The sequence below is a fragment of the Mizuhopecten yessoensis genome, unplaced genomic scaffold (assembly GCF_002113885.1).
Source record: "Mizuhopecten yessoensis strain PY_sf001 unplaced genomic scaffold, ASM211388v2 scaffold2699, whole genome shotgun sequence".
NCBI classification, from domain to species: Eukaryota; Metazoa; Mollusca; class Bivalvia; order Pectinida; family Pectinidae; genus Mizuhopecten; species Mizuhopecten yessoensis.
Window position 1 is genome coordinate 923,823 of NW_018404676.1, and position 19,588 is coordinate 943,410.

At 35.9% G+C, this 19,588-nt stretch overlaps 1 protein-coding gene across 8 annotated transcripts in view; it reads left to right on the forward strand.

Annotated features, from left to right (window-relative positions):
• The window catches only part of LOC110446470 (spectrin beta chain, non-erythrocytic 5-like), a 131,482-nt gene extending 112,147 nt beyond the window's left edge, over positions 1-19,335 (forward strand). For 5 of the 8 annotated variants that reach the window (XM_021491638.1, XM_021491639.1, XM_021491640.1 and 2 more), the window contains 9 exons: positions 1,113-1,207; positions 3,799-4,388; positions 5,212-5,400; positions 6,826-6,906; positions 9,216-9,266; positions 12,573-12,872; positions 13,352-13,795; positions 14,470-14,501; positions 15,334-19,335. In XM_021491638.1, coding sequence (XP_021347313.1) covers positions 1,113-1,207; positions 3,799-4,388; positions 5,212-5,400; positions 6,826-6,906; positions 9,216-9,266; positions 12,573-12,872; positions 13,352-13,795; positions 14,470-14,501; positions 15,334-15,549 — 1,998 coding nt within the window. In that variant the 3' untranslated portion in view covers positions 15,550-19,335. The remainder of the gene's footprint in view (positions 1-1,112; positions 1,208-3,798; positions 4,389-5,211; positions 5,401-6,825; positions 6,907-9,215; positions 9,267-12,572; positions 12,873-13,351; positions 13,796-14,469; positions 14,502-15,333) is intronic. The other 3 variants (XM_021491643.1, XM_021491644.1, XM_021491645.1) reach the window with 3 other exon arrangements.
• The last annotated feature ends 253 nt before the right edge of the window (positions 19,336-19,588 follow it).

The following is a 19,588-nucleotide window of genomic DNA, read 5'->3' on the forward strand; positions in this document are numbered from 1 at the left end:
TTAAATGAATGTTTACAACTCACAGAATTCGAACATTAATCTAGTGCAGTTAAATAACAACTTACAATAAACATTACAAAGAGTTAAAACAATGTATTTTTTAAAGTTTATATAAGAAAAATGTTTAATTTGATGAAAAAATGGTATAGATTTGCCATGCACTAGCCTTCTGTTTTTGTAGCTGAATGAATTAGAAATTAACACAACTTTTTGTGCTTTAGTGCTACATGTTGTCAAGTTCAACTTGCATGAAGGCTATATATGTTGTCATAGTGATAAAGTCAGAGCTGAAATAGAGAATGCATGGATTTAAAAAATTTAAAAAGAAAGAAAAAAACAACATTTTGTTTTCACAATGTTACAATAACTTTGAATTATCACAGCAACTTTATCTTAAGGATCATTGTACCATTGCTAAAAATGTAACTAGGAATTGGAATATTTTGATTGATCATTTCTGAATAGAAACCAATACCTTGCGGAACTTTTATGAAAAAAATAATAAAGATGAAATGAACGAAAAATATAGTCAAATGTTTTAAGAGTCAAAATGGAACTAGGCCACACAGGGATCCTCAAACTGACTAGACGTCCAGCCACTGTGAATAAGGTCGCTCTAACCAACTGATCTACATGATCAGCGACCCAAACCCAGTCTCTCTATAGTTATATCCAAAGAGTCAAGCTTTAAGGGGAGGTTACTCTATGTATGAAAACACTACAGTGGAATTCTCTAGTGTTTTGTCTGCAATGGGACGTGCAGCTTCATTAAGTAATTCAGCATGAAAACATCCTATTTCATTACATGCATTTGAATTTCCTGAAGATAGATGAAATAATATAACAGGATATGCTTTGCAAGTTCTTTCTTTCTATCTATCTGTAAACTTTGCTCTTTTCCATCATCTGTCTGAATTACCCGGTAGCAGCTACATAGTTACGGCTGGAGATGTTTGCGCTGTTTAACAGAGCTGTTGACTTGTTGGTTGTTTCAGTAATTGATCATCAATATCACTTCCAGATGTTTGTAGAACAGTTTGAACATCCTCCTTTACACACAGGATGGGATGAAATGTGAATTAGAGTACTAAGTAAGTGTGTTTTTGTCACAGGAGAGGAAACGAGAGGAGGAACAGAGGAAGGCTCGGGATGTCCTCCTCAGACGACAGAAAAGTGGTGGTGATGACTCGTCAGATGAGGATGATAAGTAAGTTGTTAAAGCAGTAGTTAGTGCTTAACAATATTAACCAAAACATGAATGTTCATAGAAAATTTCCTGGGTTTTGAATGATAACTTATAAACAAAGAAGCATGAAAACTTAAATAAGATTCATCTGTATTGTACATTTTTAGGTCACCTGAGACAAAGTCTCAAGTGACCTATTGCGATCGCCTTTTGTCCATCGTGCGTCCGTAAACAATTTACATTTTCGACTTCTTCTCCAAAACCCCTGAAACAATTTCAATGAAATTTTGCAGGGACCTTCCATGGACAAAGGTCAACAAAAATAGTTGCCGGTTTAGTCCTAAGCCCCCAGGGGCCTGAGGGGCGGGGCCAAAAAGGGTTGAATTGACTAAATTTTCAAAAATCTTCTTCTCAAGACCCAGATATCCCTTTGCCACATGCAAGCGCCGCTGGACGCCTTTACCCCTTGCCACATGTAAGCGCTTTCCGACGCCTCTACATTATCTCAATGTAAGCGCTTCTCGATTCCGCTACGTTATCTCAATGTAAGCGCCTCTCGACGCCATGCTGTTTCGGTAAACTTAGACATGGAAAATTCCGTGATTGAGAGCGACACCTATCTGGAAATCACCTATACTATTTTTAGAAGATATCAAGGCATCAACCAATCAGATTTGTACACGTCATTCCTACAAATAGTTTTGAATAAATTAACCTAGAAACTGCGAGTCATGAGTGTAGAAAAGTGTCACAACAGCGAGCCGTGATGGCGACTGTCACAACTATGTTACGGGACATTTTTGAGGAGGAGGAGGATGATTAATAGTTTAATGGCTTCAGCCCTGATGACATTGAGTCAGACATCGATCTGAACGATGTTTTTGAATGAACTGTCATCAGAAATAAGTCCGAAAATGATTATGTAAAAGATGAACAGCGACTGGGTGTACCGCCGCCATTACGGCATTAGGTAACGACGACTCTGAACGGTCTCGAGATTTTTCACCGATCAATTTTAATGATTTTGTTAGGAAAACGGGGCTAATACTTCCAGAAAAATGTTGATGTTGATACTGCAGGTCCCGTTGATTATTTCTATCTTTTTTTTTCAATAAAAATCAGTTCACCACCATAGCCCTAAACACACACTCGCTGGCGTTTGAAAAACGAAAATAGATTTGACCCAAAACGGTCGGATACAAATTCCGCCGCAATAAAAGCTTTTATATAGGCCTAAATATACACTGTATTTAAAAACTTCTTGTGAGAATTTTGGAAATTTGGTTTGTTGTTTTATTTGGAAGTGATAATATCATTGTTTAGTCATTTCATTGAATCGTAATTAAAGCAAAATGAAACTTTTTAAAATGTGTCTATCCTGATATACATACAGCTGATTTCATGGTTATGTGTTCATGTTTTTATTAGGAAAATAGCACTGAATTAAAATGTAAGAAATTCTCAACATAATTTTAACTTACTGAAAATGCTGAAAACAACTATTTCAGCTTCAAAATTAAGGTTAGAAAAACAAATCAAAACAAAACTTAATTTCTCAAAATTAAAACTGCCATTGAGATGGCGTATACACATTTCAGTCAGTGCAGCATTTTTGCATTGCAACAATGTATCTTGGCACTATCAGTACAGAGTGTTCAAGTGTATTGGCTTGCATGTGGCAAAGGGATATGGTAGAATCAAATACTCTTCATAGATGGAAGGGTCTTAAGGTGCTTTACCGAAATTGTGAATTTCATGACCCTGGGGTCTCACGTTTCCCCCTGGGGAGGGGGTAAACTTTACTATAGTTTATATAGGGAAATCACATTTTGGACCAACATTTGTTTAATTTCCATTGGAAGTAATTCAATTTGGGTTAGCATTATCAGTATTAGGTAGCAGTTTGATAATAAGCACATATCAGCCCTGACTGACCCCCAGGGGCTGATGGGTGGGGCCAAAAAGGGTCGAATTTACTGAAATTTCAAAAATCTTCTTCTCAAGACCCAGATATGGTAGAATCAAATACTCTTCATAGATGGAAGGGTCTTAAGGTTTATGACCCTAGGGTCTCACGTTTACCCCCTGGGGAAGGGGGGGGGGGGGCAAAATTTATTATGGTTTATAATGGCAAATGATACTTTGAATATTACATGTTAATAACTTGATTGGAATTATAACCTTGAATTGACAGTTTGATACTTTGAAAATTTTGACTGATACTACCACCAAGGGCTGTAAGGGTGGCGCTCAAAGGAGTCAGTGTGCTAAAATTTCTTCATTTTCCTTGTTAAGAATCAGAGGTGCTAGTTTCAAATCCTTTTTAGTCTGAAATCTGTATGCTAGATATTGAATAAGGTGGTTTTATTGTTTTTTGTCACTTTGAATAATATTTCTGTTCATGTTAAAAACAAAATCAACTCTCTGTATAAATATATCAGGTGACCGTTAAGGCCCATGGGCCTCTTGTTGTTATGAATATTTCATTTTTCTTAGTGTTTTTTGCAGCATGAAAATATATGCCACATGTAAATTCCAGCTCCTCTTGATTCAGTAGTACCTCCAGCATGAAATTGAATCTTCAACTAAATGATTGTTTTGATGTTTTACAGTGACAAAGACAAGTTGGACCGTAACACTGTGAAGAATCTGATTGGTCGTTCCCATAGTATAAAGAAAAACAAGGGAGATAAGAAGGGTGACAAGGAGAGTGGTGGAAAGGAAGTACGGCGAGCGATTAGTTTCAAGTCTCGTACTGACGGGGCCAGCTCCCCTCCACCAGTGCTACAAAAGGCTTACGAATTTAGACAAGGGGAAGGAATAGTTCAAAATGACAATGATGAGCCCGATGCTCCAACACTGCCACATGCCCCTCCTCCAGAGATGTTGGGTGGGACTGACCAACAGGTGATGGCCGGGCGGTCACCTCAGCTTAGCCCTAAACAGAAACGTGTAGACACTCTGAAGGATGAAGGCAAAGATAAGAAAAAGAGGACTCCTAGTTTTAATCTTCGAAGACGTACACGTAGTTTTAAGGAGAAATATAAACTTCCAGATAATTTACCCCCTGCTGAAGTTGAAGGAATTTTAGAGCGAAAACAGGAATTACAAACTGGTGGTAAAAAAGCCACAATACGGTCATGGAAATCTATGTATACTGTATTATATGGACAAATTATGGCATTTTTCAGAGACAAAGAAGGTAAGATGTATTTCTGTTATGATGATTTTAATTGATTATTGGTAATATATCACAAATCAAACTTATGTTGTTTCTTTTCTGAAATTTGATTCATTTTATTTTTAGACATGCAGAGTATAGCTATGCTACAATATTGATTGAAAATGAGTGTTGTTAACTTTTTACTGTTTTGTGATCAAAATGTACGGAAAATACTTTTTGGAATTATGGTGATAATCTATTATTGTTTACGAAAGGGTAAGTAATGATACTTGGCCATTGTATGTTTGTGTGCAAGTGAGAGGAGAGGAAAGAAAACATTTCAACAAGTGCTATTTGTTTAAATTCAGTGTGTAACGTTTTTGACTTAAACTTGAGTATTGAGTGTCGAATGAATGTTGAAATATTAGGATGTTTATTAGTTTTTGAGTGATAGATGAACTCAGTGGTCCGGTGGTACTGAGGTGGTGTAAACATTGGTCCGGTGGTACGCGTTGTCACCTCTATGACAGTGTTGTAACATAACCTTGTGTGACCCTCTGAGACCACCTAATTAACACCATCTGTGTCAGACACCACTTTTAAAACTCCTCCTTGCAGTTATTCTCATGTTAGTAGATCGAACAAAATAAAAGCCCACTTTACTGTACTTCATGTGTGGTCTCTGAACACAGATTGGGCTACAGTAAGACTTTGTTTGACCTTGATGTTGTAAGACGACCTTGAGTAATTTAGACTGTTTGTTTGGTGTATGGCTATGTATAATAGCCTTTTGTTACATTGTTTATTTTTGATATTTTGTTTTGTTTTCTGTCTTATGCGACCTTGCCTGATCATGTTTCAGCCTCTCTGGAGAAAGCACCCTGTGCTCCGTCCCTATTTATACACAATGCCTATTGTGAGGCTGCTAGAGATTACCACAAAAAGAAAAATGTATTCCGACTACGACTCAAAGATGGTGCTGAATTCTTATTGGAGGCAGGGAATCAGGGTGAAATGAACGATTGGCTGTCTAAAGTCAGCCATTTTGCAGGTAACAAACATTCCAAAATATTGAATGGTTTGTGGATATATGTAGATAATCATGTCTTTTCCCGGTATTGTTATTACATCTGTGATTTTGTAGGTGATGTTCTGTTCATGCTATATAATTAATAACACTCTGACTGCCTGCTTATCTTATCAATATTTATATATGATACATGCTTACCTTATATACATCTCACTAATTTGTGTGCTTATTAAGCCATTGTTGGAGACATTTAACCTGTGTTACAACTTGAGTGATAGCATTTAGAAATGGATCAGTAATTGGAAATCAGATAACATTTAGTAATGGATTAGTAATTGGAAATCAGACAGTATTTAGAAACAATAAGAAGCATTTAGAGACCAAAACAGTATTTAGAAACATAAACAAATGAAATGTATATAGAAGTAGTCATCATCATGTAAAAACACCTTCAAACTTTTGCATTTGTTTTTATATGCTTCATAATTGTATAAGGGAGAGTTCATACATGTAAAGGGGAATGTTGGTACAAACTTAGGTGAGGGTCTTCATACAGGTAGGGAAGGGTCTTCATACAGGTAGGGAAGGGTTTCATACAGGTAGGGAAGGGTCTTCATACAGGCAGGGAAGGGTCTTCATACAGGTAGGGGGGAGGTCTTCATACAGATAGGGAAGGGTCTTCATACAGGTAGGGAAGGGTTTCATACAGGTAGGGAAGGATCTTCATACAAGTAGGGAAGGGTCTTCATACAGATAGGGAAGGGTCTTCATACAGGTAGGGAAGGGTCTTCATACAGGTAGAGAAGGGTCTTCATACAGGTAGGGAAGGGTCTTCATACAGGTAGGGAAGGGTCTTCATACAATTAGGGGAGGGACTTCATACAGGTAGGAAAGGGTCTCGTACAGGTAGAGAAGGGGGATTACGCATAGCATAGGGGGGTGATATAAGCATACATAAGGGGACTTTGTATATTTAGATAATATTGTCTTAGTCAAAACATTATACTGTCTGGAAAATGTGTAAAAGCTTTAACGTTTTTAACTTTGTGAAGCTTATTGAATAGTAATAAAAGTGTTGATGCTTTTAGTGTTTGATATACACACAAATATGTAACCCTATAAACATGTACATACCTCTGATTAGACCTGACCATATACATTCACAGCTGTAAAAGGCAATGTTACTGAACTCTGCAACTATTTAAAGATAAAATGTTAATTGAAAACAACTGAGAAATCTTTAAAAGGACTGTAATGTTCCAGTAAACATCCAGTATTTATAATCATGTATGTACATGTATAATATAACCGTCACCTTACATTTACATGTATACATTTAATCTTTATTCTTAATCATCCTGTATAAATCAATTAATCGCAAAGCCTATCTTAGTAATAAGTTAATGACTATTCATGATATTTTCCTTTTGTTTATGGCCATTGTAGCTCAGTTGCCCATGCACACAGAGTCGGAATTCATTCATAATTCTGATCAGGCGGATGACTGTTACGATGGGCATATTGGAGGTGACTTATATTCACTTGTATTCTCAGGAATGTTTTTGCATTTTCCCTGCTTTTTTCACTTTGCCATGTTTTTTAATCTTTGTGTAGCCAGGTTTTCTGTGTGGCACACAGTCAACAGCTCTGCATTCATCTCTAAAGTAGAGCAACAGTGATGTACACTTTATCCCTGAATGTCCGTCTCTTACTGTACCAGTTTATAGTCAATTTATTTTGTAATAATGTGAGCAAAAACTATATATACTGATACTTGGATAGTTGTTGGTCATATAGGAAAAGGGTTACCTCCCCTATCACATAACACTCCTCTATAATATACTCTTTAACATGAAATGTTCGCTGTGTAGAAACATTCATGGTTTTCGTGTTTTTTATGGATCATTGAAAATAAATACAGATTGTACAACAAATTTGATTGATATACTTGACTACTGTGTGTTTATAAGGTCCATCTACAGAAGTTTGTATCACAAATGGCTATAAACAACGAAAGAAAATAACGAACATTTTGTGTTATACCATTAGTACCCAAAATCGACACTGGAACAGTTTTACATAATATGTGAAAACTTTCCATTGGATTACAGAACTTTTATCCTGTATGACGAACATTTTATCCTCTCAATTTTGAATATCACAGTGACTATAATATTTCATGTTCAATTATGAAAATTCAGATTTTAAGTTTTGATACTTTGTTTATCACGATAGATGCACATTTGAGGGGATACGGGATTCAGCTGTTGCGCTAATCTTTGTGTTTGTCATTTTTACTTGTTTTGTCCTCTCGTCGTCACTAAGCAGTTTACCAGGATGTCTCCAGGGGATACCAGTCTTCTCCAATAGATATCTCTCTCTATATAACACCGGTCTTTTTGATACCATTGTGATGTCAAGGTCAAATGTTTGTGCTAACTTACAGAGTAATGAACATAAAATATATACTATAATAAGACTTCTTTGATGAATGTTCTTGATGTCATAATATTCAAAGTGAAATGGTGTCCAGATTTAATTCCAATATTACATATTGAAGCGGGTTACCAAGTTTGAGGTCATAGTTTAAAGGTCAAGGAGATGACCTCAAACTGAATCCACAGCTATCATTAATTGAATCAGGAATGTTAAACTTGTTAATGATAAATTGTTTAACATAGAACTGCCTCTGTGAGTGTTACTACTATTGTCAGGTGATGTGTTGTGATGTAAATTGTGTAGTGTTACGTATGCTGCCTCCCTAATGTATGTCTACAAACACTTGGCTTCCCGGAGTCCTGCACAGAATAACACAACAAATACCTATGATATATAATCTATGATTTTGAGTTGGTATGAAGTTCCATATATCTGGAGAATTTCTCAGCTAAAAGCTATCTTTTAAAAGAGAAAGATGGCATGACATTCCACAGTATCTTGGTGATTACTTCAGAAGTACTCTAGTTTGGTCAACACATACCCTTGCCCTTTCTCTACAGAGGTCATGCCCTTCACCACAAGTGCTGGGTGTGATATGTGGTGTACTAGTACCCCTGGAGCATGCCTTGATATAACTTTGTTACGTCATGTCATCTTTTATCTTGGTACAAGAGCAAGTCACCAGACACTGTCCTGTTATGTAAACTTTTTTTTTAATTTTATTTTCTAAATGTCATATATATTTGTCGGAGTGTTAAATTGAGCATTGCAATACTAGGAAGTAATATTATCCTAAGGCTTGTAAACAAGACTCGCAAAAATAAGTCAACATTTTCAGCACAACTAGACAAGAGTGCTGCTCTTGACCTTGCTGAAAAGCTTTATTGAAAAATGGGAAAAAATATTGTGGTAAATATGTTATTTCTAACAGTATAACCACCCTTGATAACTTGATAAAGAAAGGATTTCTAAAGCAATACTGTTTGAAACAGTTTTATCATTTGACAGAAAAGGTAGTTTTGCCAACATATCATTAGCCTAGCTAAATATAAAGTACTGCTCTGCATAATATTGCAGCTATGATTAAATGTAATGTGTTATCTCTTTAGAGTGAGATTGTAATATACATTCTTGTATTGGAAGTAAATTCTAAAATGTTTGTCTTATTTAATGTTAAACCACAGGGTGATCATTTTTACTCCATTCTAAATCATTTGTATGCATTTTGAAATTATTTTCTTGACTCTGTGCTTGAGCTTAATGGGTTTTTTTTCTTTTCTCTTCTTGTCATCATCATGAATTTTTATTTAAAAATATTTCCTGGTTTATTCTTTTTTAGTAATCATTTTTTATAAACTGATGAGCAAACTGTGTAAATATTGTGATTTTATACCTAGGGGCGGAAGATGAGACGCTGGAAGACTCAGAGTTGAGGGAAATATTTACAGGTATCATGTGGTATAGAGTTGTCTTTCCTGATGAGTGCAGAGTTGTACTGCGATGGAGACGAGGTTGTTTCAGACTGCTTTGTGTAGAATGCTCAGGCAATTCTTGTGGTCGGAATGGCAAAAACCTTATTATTATTGTTTTTGCAGGTTTATGGGCTTTGGTTTTATTTATTGAATTAAACTTTATAGCATTTCGGTGAAAAAGTTCTTTCAAATTTGCTTTAGGTTTGCATGATTTTTGCTAAAATATCAAATTTATAAGTGTTATCTACTTCTTTGAATAAAGAAGGAAACAATTGTTTAATAAATATTTAAAGACTTTGGTGAAGTCTAATTGCTCCCCTTACATGGAAGATAAATACATTTAAAAGCAAAAAATTACTAAGAAAAAAAGAAATTCATTAGTACGAGAAATTCAAATGCTATGTGAAATGCATGAGCATGCTATAGAATGAGTCTGAAATGCTGTGTGGCTCACCTTACTGGCTACACAGGTGTGGGCTTTCCCAATCTTCTGGCTTTTTTTGACACTTTGGCTTTGTCATCAGTTTGTTTTACTTCTTTTCATTACTTTTTTTACTTCTGTTGGAATTCTTTAATTTGATGTAGATTGATTTATTGCAGCTTTTGACTAACTTGTAAATGTTGCATCTAGTGCCAGCTTTCTAGAGGATAGAGGACGTTAACAGTTAACATTGTCCAGTAGGAAACATGACTAGTAATTGGTCAGTCGATGCTATTATACCTATAAGCCAATGAGATGTCAGATCATGGTCACATAGATTTCAATGCTTGATGCATTCTTATAAATAGGATGATCACTTACGTAAAATATATATTTGCCAAATCATTTGTGTCCGTTAATAATGATTGAAAGACAGCTTGAAACTTATGTAAATAACATTCGTTTGATTCAGCAACATATTTCATCATGCAGCATCTATCAGGAATGGTCGAATTCATGAGTAATGGTCAATGTCATCGGTAAAAGTCAAGGTCATCAGTAATGGTCAATATCATCGGTAAAAGTCAAGGTCATCAGTAATCATCAATATCATCGGTAAATGTCAAGGTCATCAGTAAAAGTCAAGGTCATCAGTAATCGTCAATATCATCGGTAAAAGTCAAGGTCATCAGTCTTCGTCACGGTCATCAGGAATGGTCAATTTCATTGATAATAGTCATGGTCATCAGTAATGGTCAAATTCATTTGTAATGGTTAAAGTCTAAGATTGCTCAACATGTAAACCATCTGTTCAATTTCACCTGTTGTATATTATTTAGCATCACATATAAACTTGATGTTATGCTAGTAATGTGATGTAACATAGCAATGAAACAGGAAGTTCCCAGTAATTCTAGTGATGCACTAATGTTGATATCACATGACAATGTCCTGAATATTGATTGGTTAATCATCAAACACCAGTAGGTGGTGTGAACGTTTTTTTTTATACTATCTCAGTACTACATGTCAGTGGGACATATCGAACAGGTAATACTAGATAATGTAACAGCTAGTCATGTACTAAACACTTCAATGTTGTCTGATGCTGAGATAAATATTATCTGCTGTGATCTTGTGGTGACTCAGGATGGAGTAGAGTGATCAGCCATGGAGCTGCTTCTTCTGTCTGACCTGAGCATAGTGAACGTGTAAATGTCTTCAACGTCAGGCAGAAAAAGCAATCCATGTACTAGTTACTTACATTTCCATCATTCAGAAGACTTATTGACTAACTGCTTACATTGTACACAGAATCTTTCATGATATGAATGGATATTTCATTGTCTTCTTGCTATTCATTAATCAGAAAATGTTTCAAAGAGAGTATTATTCATGTATTAGTTCCTCAAGAACTCTTTATGTAATTGTGTTATTTTCTGTTTGACTCTCTCCTTGCACACCTATGTTTGATGCTGTAGTGTGTTATACGACACTGTTGTGATCACACTACACAGTGTCCCTACACACCCTCAATGAAGAGACATGTCACACCAGAGAGGTGTGGCCCCCTCAATACACTCGCACAACTGTTTGACTCTCTCCATGCACACCTAGGTTAGATGTGAAGTGTGTTAGACACTTGTGATAACACTACACAGTGTCCCTACACACCCTCAATGAAGAGACATGTCACACCAGAGAGGTGTGGCCCCCTCAATACACTCTAACAACTGTTTGACTCTCTCCTTGTACACCTAGGTTAGATGTGAAGTGTGTTAGACACTTGTGATCACACTAAACACACTTGTGATCACACTACACAGTGTCCCTACACACCCTCAATGAAGAGACATGTCACACCAGAGAGGTGTGGCCCCCTCAATACACTCTCACAACTGTTTGACTCTCTCCTTGCACATGTACACCTATAGGTTTGATGTGAAGTGTGTTAGACACTGTTGTGATCACAGTTAACGCAGAGCCTCTTCACATCCTGGGGTAATTATAGACATGCAGCACCTGATAGGCATGGCCCCCATGATACAACACACTACATACCTACCCACTACTACCATCCTTGACAAAATAACACGCATCAATTCATTTCCCCCCCTCCTCCAGATTCATTTTCAATTTTCCGTACATAATCGTTCAAACAAAAGTTCATTTAAGTGTATTTGTGTAAATCTTGATCATTTGCTGTATAATTTATGAAATAGAGCAATATTCGAGAGCAGTCAAAAGATGGATATGTAAGGTCCACTCTTTGACAAGTACAACTACAATTGTTTGAATCCTCATTTCCGATTGGTTGTGCTTAGCTTTTGAGCAGGGTGAATTCTATAGTCTGATTGGTTGTTGAATGAGGTGAATCTTCATGCAAGACTGATTGGCTGTCGCGTTTGGGTGGAGGGGGAATTTAAACAATTTGGTGTATATTAATTTGCTTTATTTCTGAGGCTTTCAAATGCTCTTGTTTTGATGTTGAAATTTAGATTGTCCCATTATAAGACTATTGACTGTACATAACATAGTAGAGAGATTGATACATCATTTTCTGATTACTACATATCTTATTAACCATAACTGTTCTTATCAAATGATTTTCTATCTTTGAGAAAAAGCTTTTTAATGGAATAAAGTGTTTATGTCAATATCAATTTATTTTCGATAAATAAATGTATACTATATATGAATATTTTATATACAGTTATCTCATATATATTCCTCATATATTCACCATTAATGTTGCATGCGTTCAGTTTGATTTTACAGTGCCCTGGACAGATCATAAAGAGTAACCCAAATAATGTCATGTGTCACAAATGTGTATCTAACGTGATCCTTGTCATTTTTAGCTGCTCAGGTCTCTGAGGATGTTGTCGAGGCAATGACCAACACCGAGCATTCTGAGGGTCGGGCACGCAGCACGTCTCCCCTCGCACCTCATAGGGAATCTCAGGAGTTCAAAGAGGAGGACCTGGCTAGGGTACGACAGATGGCTGATCGGGGCGACTCCCCTCGTGTACCTGGTATCTCCATGGAAGTGTCAGAGGCTGAGCCCACACACCAGGAGGACAGTCCCAGGGAGGAGTTTACTGACTACCAGACACCTCAAAATGACAGGACAGCCAGTAGATTGAGTGATCCTTCTTCTGGTTAGTTTCCCTGATTAATTTCTACCTCACATTTATCCATACACATACTTAATTTACCTATGAATAATACTTCAATGTATTCCCTGCAGTCAAAAGTTAGTTGGGATTCCAGAACTAGGATGGTAACTGTTTCTATTTTGATCTACACTTCAGTCTTCAAAAAAATACAGCCAATGAAGTTTACTGCTGTTAAAGATCCATAGAGCTATTGAAGTTTTGTAGTTGTTCATTTGTAGATCTATTAAACAAATTTCTATTGAAGTCATAAACTATAGATCTATAAGCTGCAACAAGGTTGGATTTAACAAGGTTTTGGTGTACTTATATCTTTTACCTGCAATAATGTATGAATTATGTACCAACTTGAAACTCGCCTTATGTCTCCATTTTCTTCAATGCATTTGTAGACAAATAAATAAATAAATCTTTTCTCATAATTGTGGCCATTAACTAATATGCAAAGTGTTTTTCTGTATCAGATCAAGCAGAGGAGGAAGCAGCATCGCCTCAAGGAATGTCGATCTCGGATCAGCCACCGGTAGTCATGGCAACCTCTCACCAGTCACCGGTAGTCATGACAACCTCTCACCAGTCACCGGTAGTCATGACAACCTCTCACCAGTCACCGGTAGTCATGACAACCTCTCACCAGTCACCGGTAGTCATGACAACCTCTCACCAGTCACCGGTAGTCATGACAACCTCTCACCAGTCACCGGTAGTCATGACAACCTCTCACCAGTCACCGGTAGTCATGACAACCTCTCACCAGTCACCTGTAGCCATGGCAACCTCTCACCAGTCACCTGTAGTCATGGCAACATCTGACCAGTCACCTGTAGTCATGGCAACATCTGACCAGTCACCAGTAGTCACACCTCGCAGTTACAATGGAAGTGATGAACTCAACGGAGATGGCCAGGGTATGTACAATTCAAATTTCATCAAGTGTAAAACAGTTCTTTAATTACCAAAATTGATGCATTAGGCTCGTGTCTTACCAAAGATAGGTGCTTATATATATAGATAATAGATTCACTATAAGTGGAGTTAAGATAATTAACTTATCTGAAAGACACAAGAGATACACATATGGTTGCTGTCATTTTTGTTTGTTCATGATCAGAGCAGATCTTATGTAAATGTTTGACTATCTGCAAGCATGTCTTCATCATCCTTGTTTATCAAGAGCTTATTTGGTTTGTAGACCTTCCTGGGTCTGTAAAACTGATTTGGTTTGTAGACCTTCCTGGGTCTGTAAAACTGATTTGGTTTATAAACTGTACTAGGGGCTGTAGTCACGAAACCGTTCTCATGCTTAAACTCAGATTCTGTGCTCAAGCTCTTTTACTTGTTTTGTCGATAGATTAATATAAAAAAAAAATGATCAGTAATTTTTTGGAAGAAGTTAAGAAATCCAAACATCATTTTCAAAGGTTACGATCGACTTTATCCTCAGGTCACATGATTTAAGTGAGTTACAAAAAAGCTGGTTTTAGTACAGAATCCATGCTTGAGCAGGATATGGACTTTACATGAATATGGGTCCAGGTCTTGTCTTGATAGAATTCTGATTATATTCTTTTTTTTATTGCAGACCATCAACCAGTACAACATGGGAGTCCAAGAGTAAGTTTGGACTTTAATTCTTTGGTAAAGGTTAATTAAGAAAGGACAAATGTTAAAATTCTGTGGTATTTTCATAACCCCATTTCATATTTTCTCTACCCTTTCTTTGTGAAAGTCATCGAAAATAAAGTTATTAGGTTTTCATTCAAGTGACTTATTGTAATTGCCTTTAGCTTGTTGTCATATGCTTCTGTAAACAGACATATTTTCTCCTCAGATTTTCCTCAGAAAGTTAGTCTGTCAGGTTTTGATCATCTGTCTGTGTTTAAAGTACCACAATCTACACTCTGGAGGGTTACCTGGTAACCTCCCTAGGAACCTCCCCTAGGGAGCTTAGGGCAGAGCCTTAAGGTGTCACAGACTGTAAAGCTTTACAAAGACATCTCTTCTTTTTAATAAATGATCTTGACGATGAGGGTCATATGTTGTAACTCTAGAAGGGACTGACCCCGATGAAGGGTCGGGTAGAGCAAATTACCTTCATAAAACTTTCATCATTTAGGCTAAACTTTCATTAAGTGATTCCGCTCTTAAATGATAAAATTAAGATATCATACCCAAGAGGGCTTACCCCAAGGGGAAGGGGAGCAGGGTCATTTAGGGGTCATGTAGACAGTGTGAATCATTCAATAGATCCATAGATGATAAGGATCATAATTTAGTCTCCCAGAGCAACCTGACCTCCTGAGGAAGCCGAGGTCAAGAAGTGCAAAATCTTTAAATGACATTCTATAAGTTACTAGTGGATTAAGACAAAACTTTTAAGACATTATTCTTAGTTGATAAGGATTAAAAAAGGCTGACACCATACAATAATTATCTCCCTTTACAGGCAAGGCCCCGTCCAGCCCCTCGAGGAGACCGACCCATGTCAGATCATCTTGGGACTGAGGAGGCTGACCATGGGGACGAGGATAAGAAGGGGAAGAGGCGAAGTGTGTTTGGTTTCCTCAAGAAGAAGAAGGATAAAGACCACGAAGAACACAAAGAGCACAAAGAGCACAAAGAACACAAAAAACACAAGAAGGACAAAAAATCTGATACGTAGTCTTCACACCGAATCACAAGGCTAAGATATACATAGGAAAGGATGAGGTGTTTCCTAGCAAAGGACAGCTACAGGGTCAAAATGTCCAGCACATTGTGACAAGTTGTCTAAATGCCTGAAACAAAACTGGAACATCACAAAGATATGACAATAAATGACTGAGTACTACAGAGTTACAACCTATAACACAAATATAGTATGAAAGTTGCAAGATACTCTACGGGTTGATGATTAAAGGTAGAAAATCCTGTATTGTTACAAGGTAGATAGAACAAGTGATAAAGGTGTGAGAGAAACCGACTCAGGTGTGACAAGGTGAGAACGCACCTTCATTGCTTTTTATCCCCAAGGTAACATTTGTGTTCAATAGATTAGGTTTTCTTAAATATTTAGCTGAAGGGTTAAAGACCATTTGGTCAAGAGTTTTTCATCTCAGCTGATTTTATGACAGATATTATGCATTTGTTCATAAAATCAACTTTTAAGACTATATATATGATTTAGATAGTTTAAGCAATTAATACCTAAATATTCTCTCATATTGTTAAAGGTGTAGAAGTTTCATAGTGCTTGTTGTTTTGTCCCTTACAAATGAATGTGTCTGCAGCTTTGAGTGTCAGTAGTGGACAAGAGACAGTAGATACAGTAGTTTGGGTCAGACTCAGCATCTTAGTTTTGAGTTTTCTATATACTCTATACATTATTAATGTATCAAAGGGATGAACAATAGTCTGGCTAACCATTCAGGCAGGTCAGTAGAGGTGACTCAGGTTGTGAGGGAAACAATTTAATTCCAGTACAAGAGCACTAATAAATATTGAATTGTGGATATAAAGGTTTGTTATATGAAGTTGTCTGTTATAATATATTTGATATGTTATGAAATATCACACAATATGCTATGCATACCAATAAGAACTTTTCTGAAACATTACTATTGTATATTATTTTGTGTTTGCTAGAAGTACTGCCAGTGGTGTCGTTGATAAAGAGAGCATACTCTCTGTCTGTGGTACCTTACTGGTGGGGTTGTATGGCACCTTCTCATTGGGACAATGTTGTACGATACCAGTAGGATTTAGCCATGAGGGCTGTGGTGGACTGGTATGACTGGTATCAGGAACTGCTTATTAAAAGTTGGATATCTTACGAATAAAACAACACGTCATGATATTCTGTGTTTGTCTTTAAAAATCCTGAATTCTATAAACAACTTTGGTATTTAATGTGGTTTAGAGATTGACCCCTGAGGACAAAATCCCAGAAATATTTTGATTTACACAAAAAGAAATTTACATCGAAAAATTGTGATCTCATTAACTAACAAGAGCAAGGTCCTTTGCCTGTTAACTGTTGCCAGATGTATTACACACCGGAGGTTACTTGTATCATACAGCTTTACATTTATAAAGACTGCTGTTAGTTTTCTGATATTGAATGTAAAATTTACAACTCATTATTATTGCTTAATGTTGTCTATTACAAAGAATAAGAAAATAAATGACTATTTTTGATAAATTATTATGAACTGTATGCAACAAATCCATCCTTTCAATTCATATATGCTGTTTTTCATCACTATAATAAATTATGCATTTCATATTCATAATGGCAAACAAATAAATCTGTTAAGTTTTAATTCCTTTAAAATTTTAGGAACGAGTATAAGCAATATGAGTACTAACTGTGATTTTCAAAAACCAGATTTACTTTGCACACGTCTTAAGCCTTTATGGGACCAAGATACAATTTTACATACAGTGTATATGTTCAAAACATTGATGGGACCAAGACAACTTTTCATAAATGGCTGAAACTTACTGGCATCAAGGAAACTTTTTGCACATGTCTTGAGACACTGTTGTAAAAAATATGTGTATTTTATTTATGCTGTATTGTTTCATAAAAATGTAAACACTTATTTATGAGAATGTAATGACACAAAAAGGTGACTTGGAGGTCATGTGTAGGTGTTATGTAAAAAAGGGATATGTGTTGCGACAAAGAATTGGGCATATGGAATGATAATTTTATCTAAACCAAAAATCTGAAGTGTTTTTTATCTTTATATTGCATATAAGTATATGTCAATTAAATAGCTTTTTGTTTATTTCAATGAAATAGATGATTATAGAAACTAAAATAGATATACATCAAAGTACATGCACTCCCATGACATGTTTACTATCTGGGAAGGGATGTAATGGACAATGTGCCTAATCCACAATAAAATTGATTTGAAATGAAATAATGTTCACTATACGAATGTGCAGAGGATATTGGGTTCAATAGACTACTAGTAGAAAATATGTTATTTCCAAGTTATTATGTCGTATATTTATGTCTTTATATTTACTTCATTGTGCTACATCTGTCCTTTTATAAAGGCAATTACAGTCCAATCTTGTAGAATTGGATTTTTTTTAGAGGTCATGAATCGAGACAAGGTGGGAAGGTTAACAAAACATTTCTTAAAGGTGCTACACCTTACTTAGACGAATTCTGATGTTGGGAGTACTTTTCTCTGTGTATAGGGATGCATGTTTTATATATAAATATATTTATACATTGTGAATTGTCTCATGATAATTTTGTTCCAATGGGAACCTTGATATTACTGGATGTTGTTGGATAGTACATTAAGCCCAGGTTGTGAAATCCACTTATGATACCGGTCAAGTTCTTACAAGTGGGAAGAAACCAGGCTCAACTTATATATTCTACAGGTCTCAAAGGATTGGTCTTTTATTCGATTAACTGATTTTTATTTTTTTTTGATCTTCGACACTATTAGGAAAAAAAAGATTACTGGTAAATCAGATTTGAAATTTTGTTACTGGCATTTACATAAGACACATACGAGCTGAAATCATACCTGTACAATTGTGATAGACAGAGGGGACCAAACATGGTGGGTGATACAAGGCTTGTCCTACAGTTGTTCTATCTTATAAGGTCACAGGTCACCTGTTTACTACTTGTTCAGTTTTGTTTGTTTATGTTTCATGTTAGTGGAATAGATTTCTTGTTTTGAATGTAACAGTGCTGAAAGTATTCCCGAGTCAAACTACGTATCTTACCATGTAATTTTGGTATTTAATTTTATGTACTGTTTAGTGTTTATGATTTATCTCTCAATACTTATTAATCACATTTAAACGATATTCATCTTGTGGTGTCCCTGTGCCGATCGAGAACAATTTCTGATGTACCTATAAAGAAACTGTTGGTGTGTGTATAACGTTTACCTGTAATCAATATATATATATATATACATATGAACAGTCTGAATGTTAACTGTGTGTATACCTGTATATTACACCTGTGATTAAATCCACAATTTACCTACTCTGTGATTTAGGGGTGTGACCGAAGTATACTTTCCCTCATCCATCATGGATCTGATTCATTGTCCGTAGGACCGCTTATACTCGTTCAAACAATTCTGTATGAATCGTTTTAGGTGGTGTTTTTTTTATCCCTTTAGCCTTATATAATACATTATAATACATTTCATTATATGGCATTAATTTATAGGTGTAAAGTTTAATGTATACCACACTATTATTAGTATAGCTCAGAAAAATAGGATATACTTACAATATTAGAACTATTACCATATATCACAGATGCCAAAATAACATGTGTATGAGAGTAATAAGTACATATATAAGATTATGCATTGCAGTATTGCTATAGTGTAAATACTACAGTTTCATTTATATACCGGACTAACATTGTTACAGTTCACAAAAGCAATAAATTGTAATAAAACTATTAAACAAGTGTATTGTCTTTTCTTACAGAAATATGGTTGTGTTTTAAGCTATTGTAAATTTATAATTCACCAGAATCTTATTACTTAACATTATTATGTGATCTAGTATTTTGAAACACTATACATTTGATAATGTATCCCACTTTGTTTCAAATATTTCTGGGTCAGGTAAACACTGGCTGGGTACTGGGACAGGTGTGTGTAGATAACCTCCCCTAAAACACTGGCTGGGTACTGGGACAGGGGTGTGTAGATAACCTC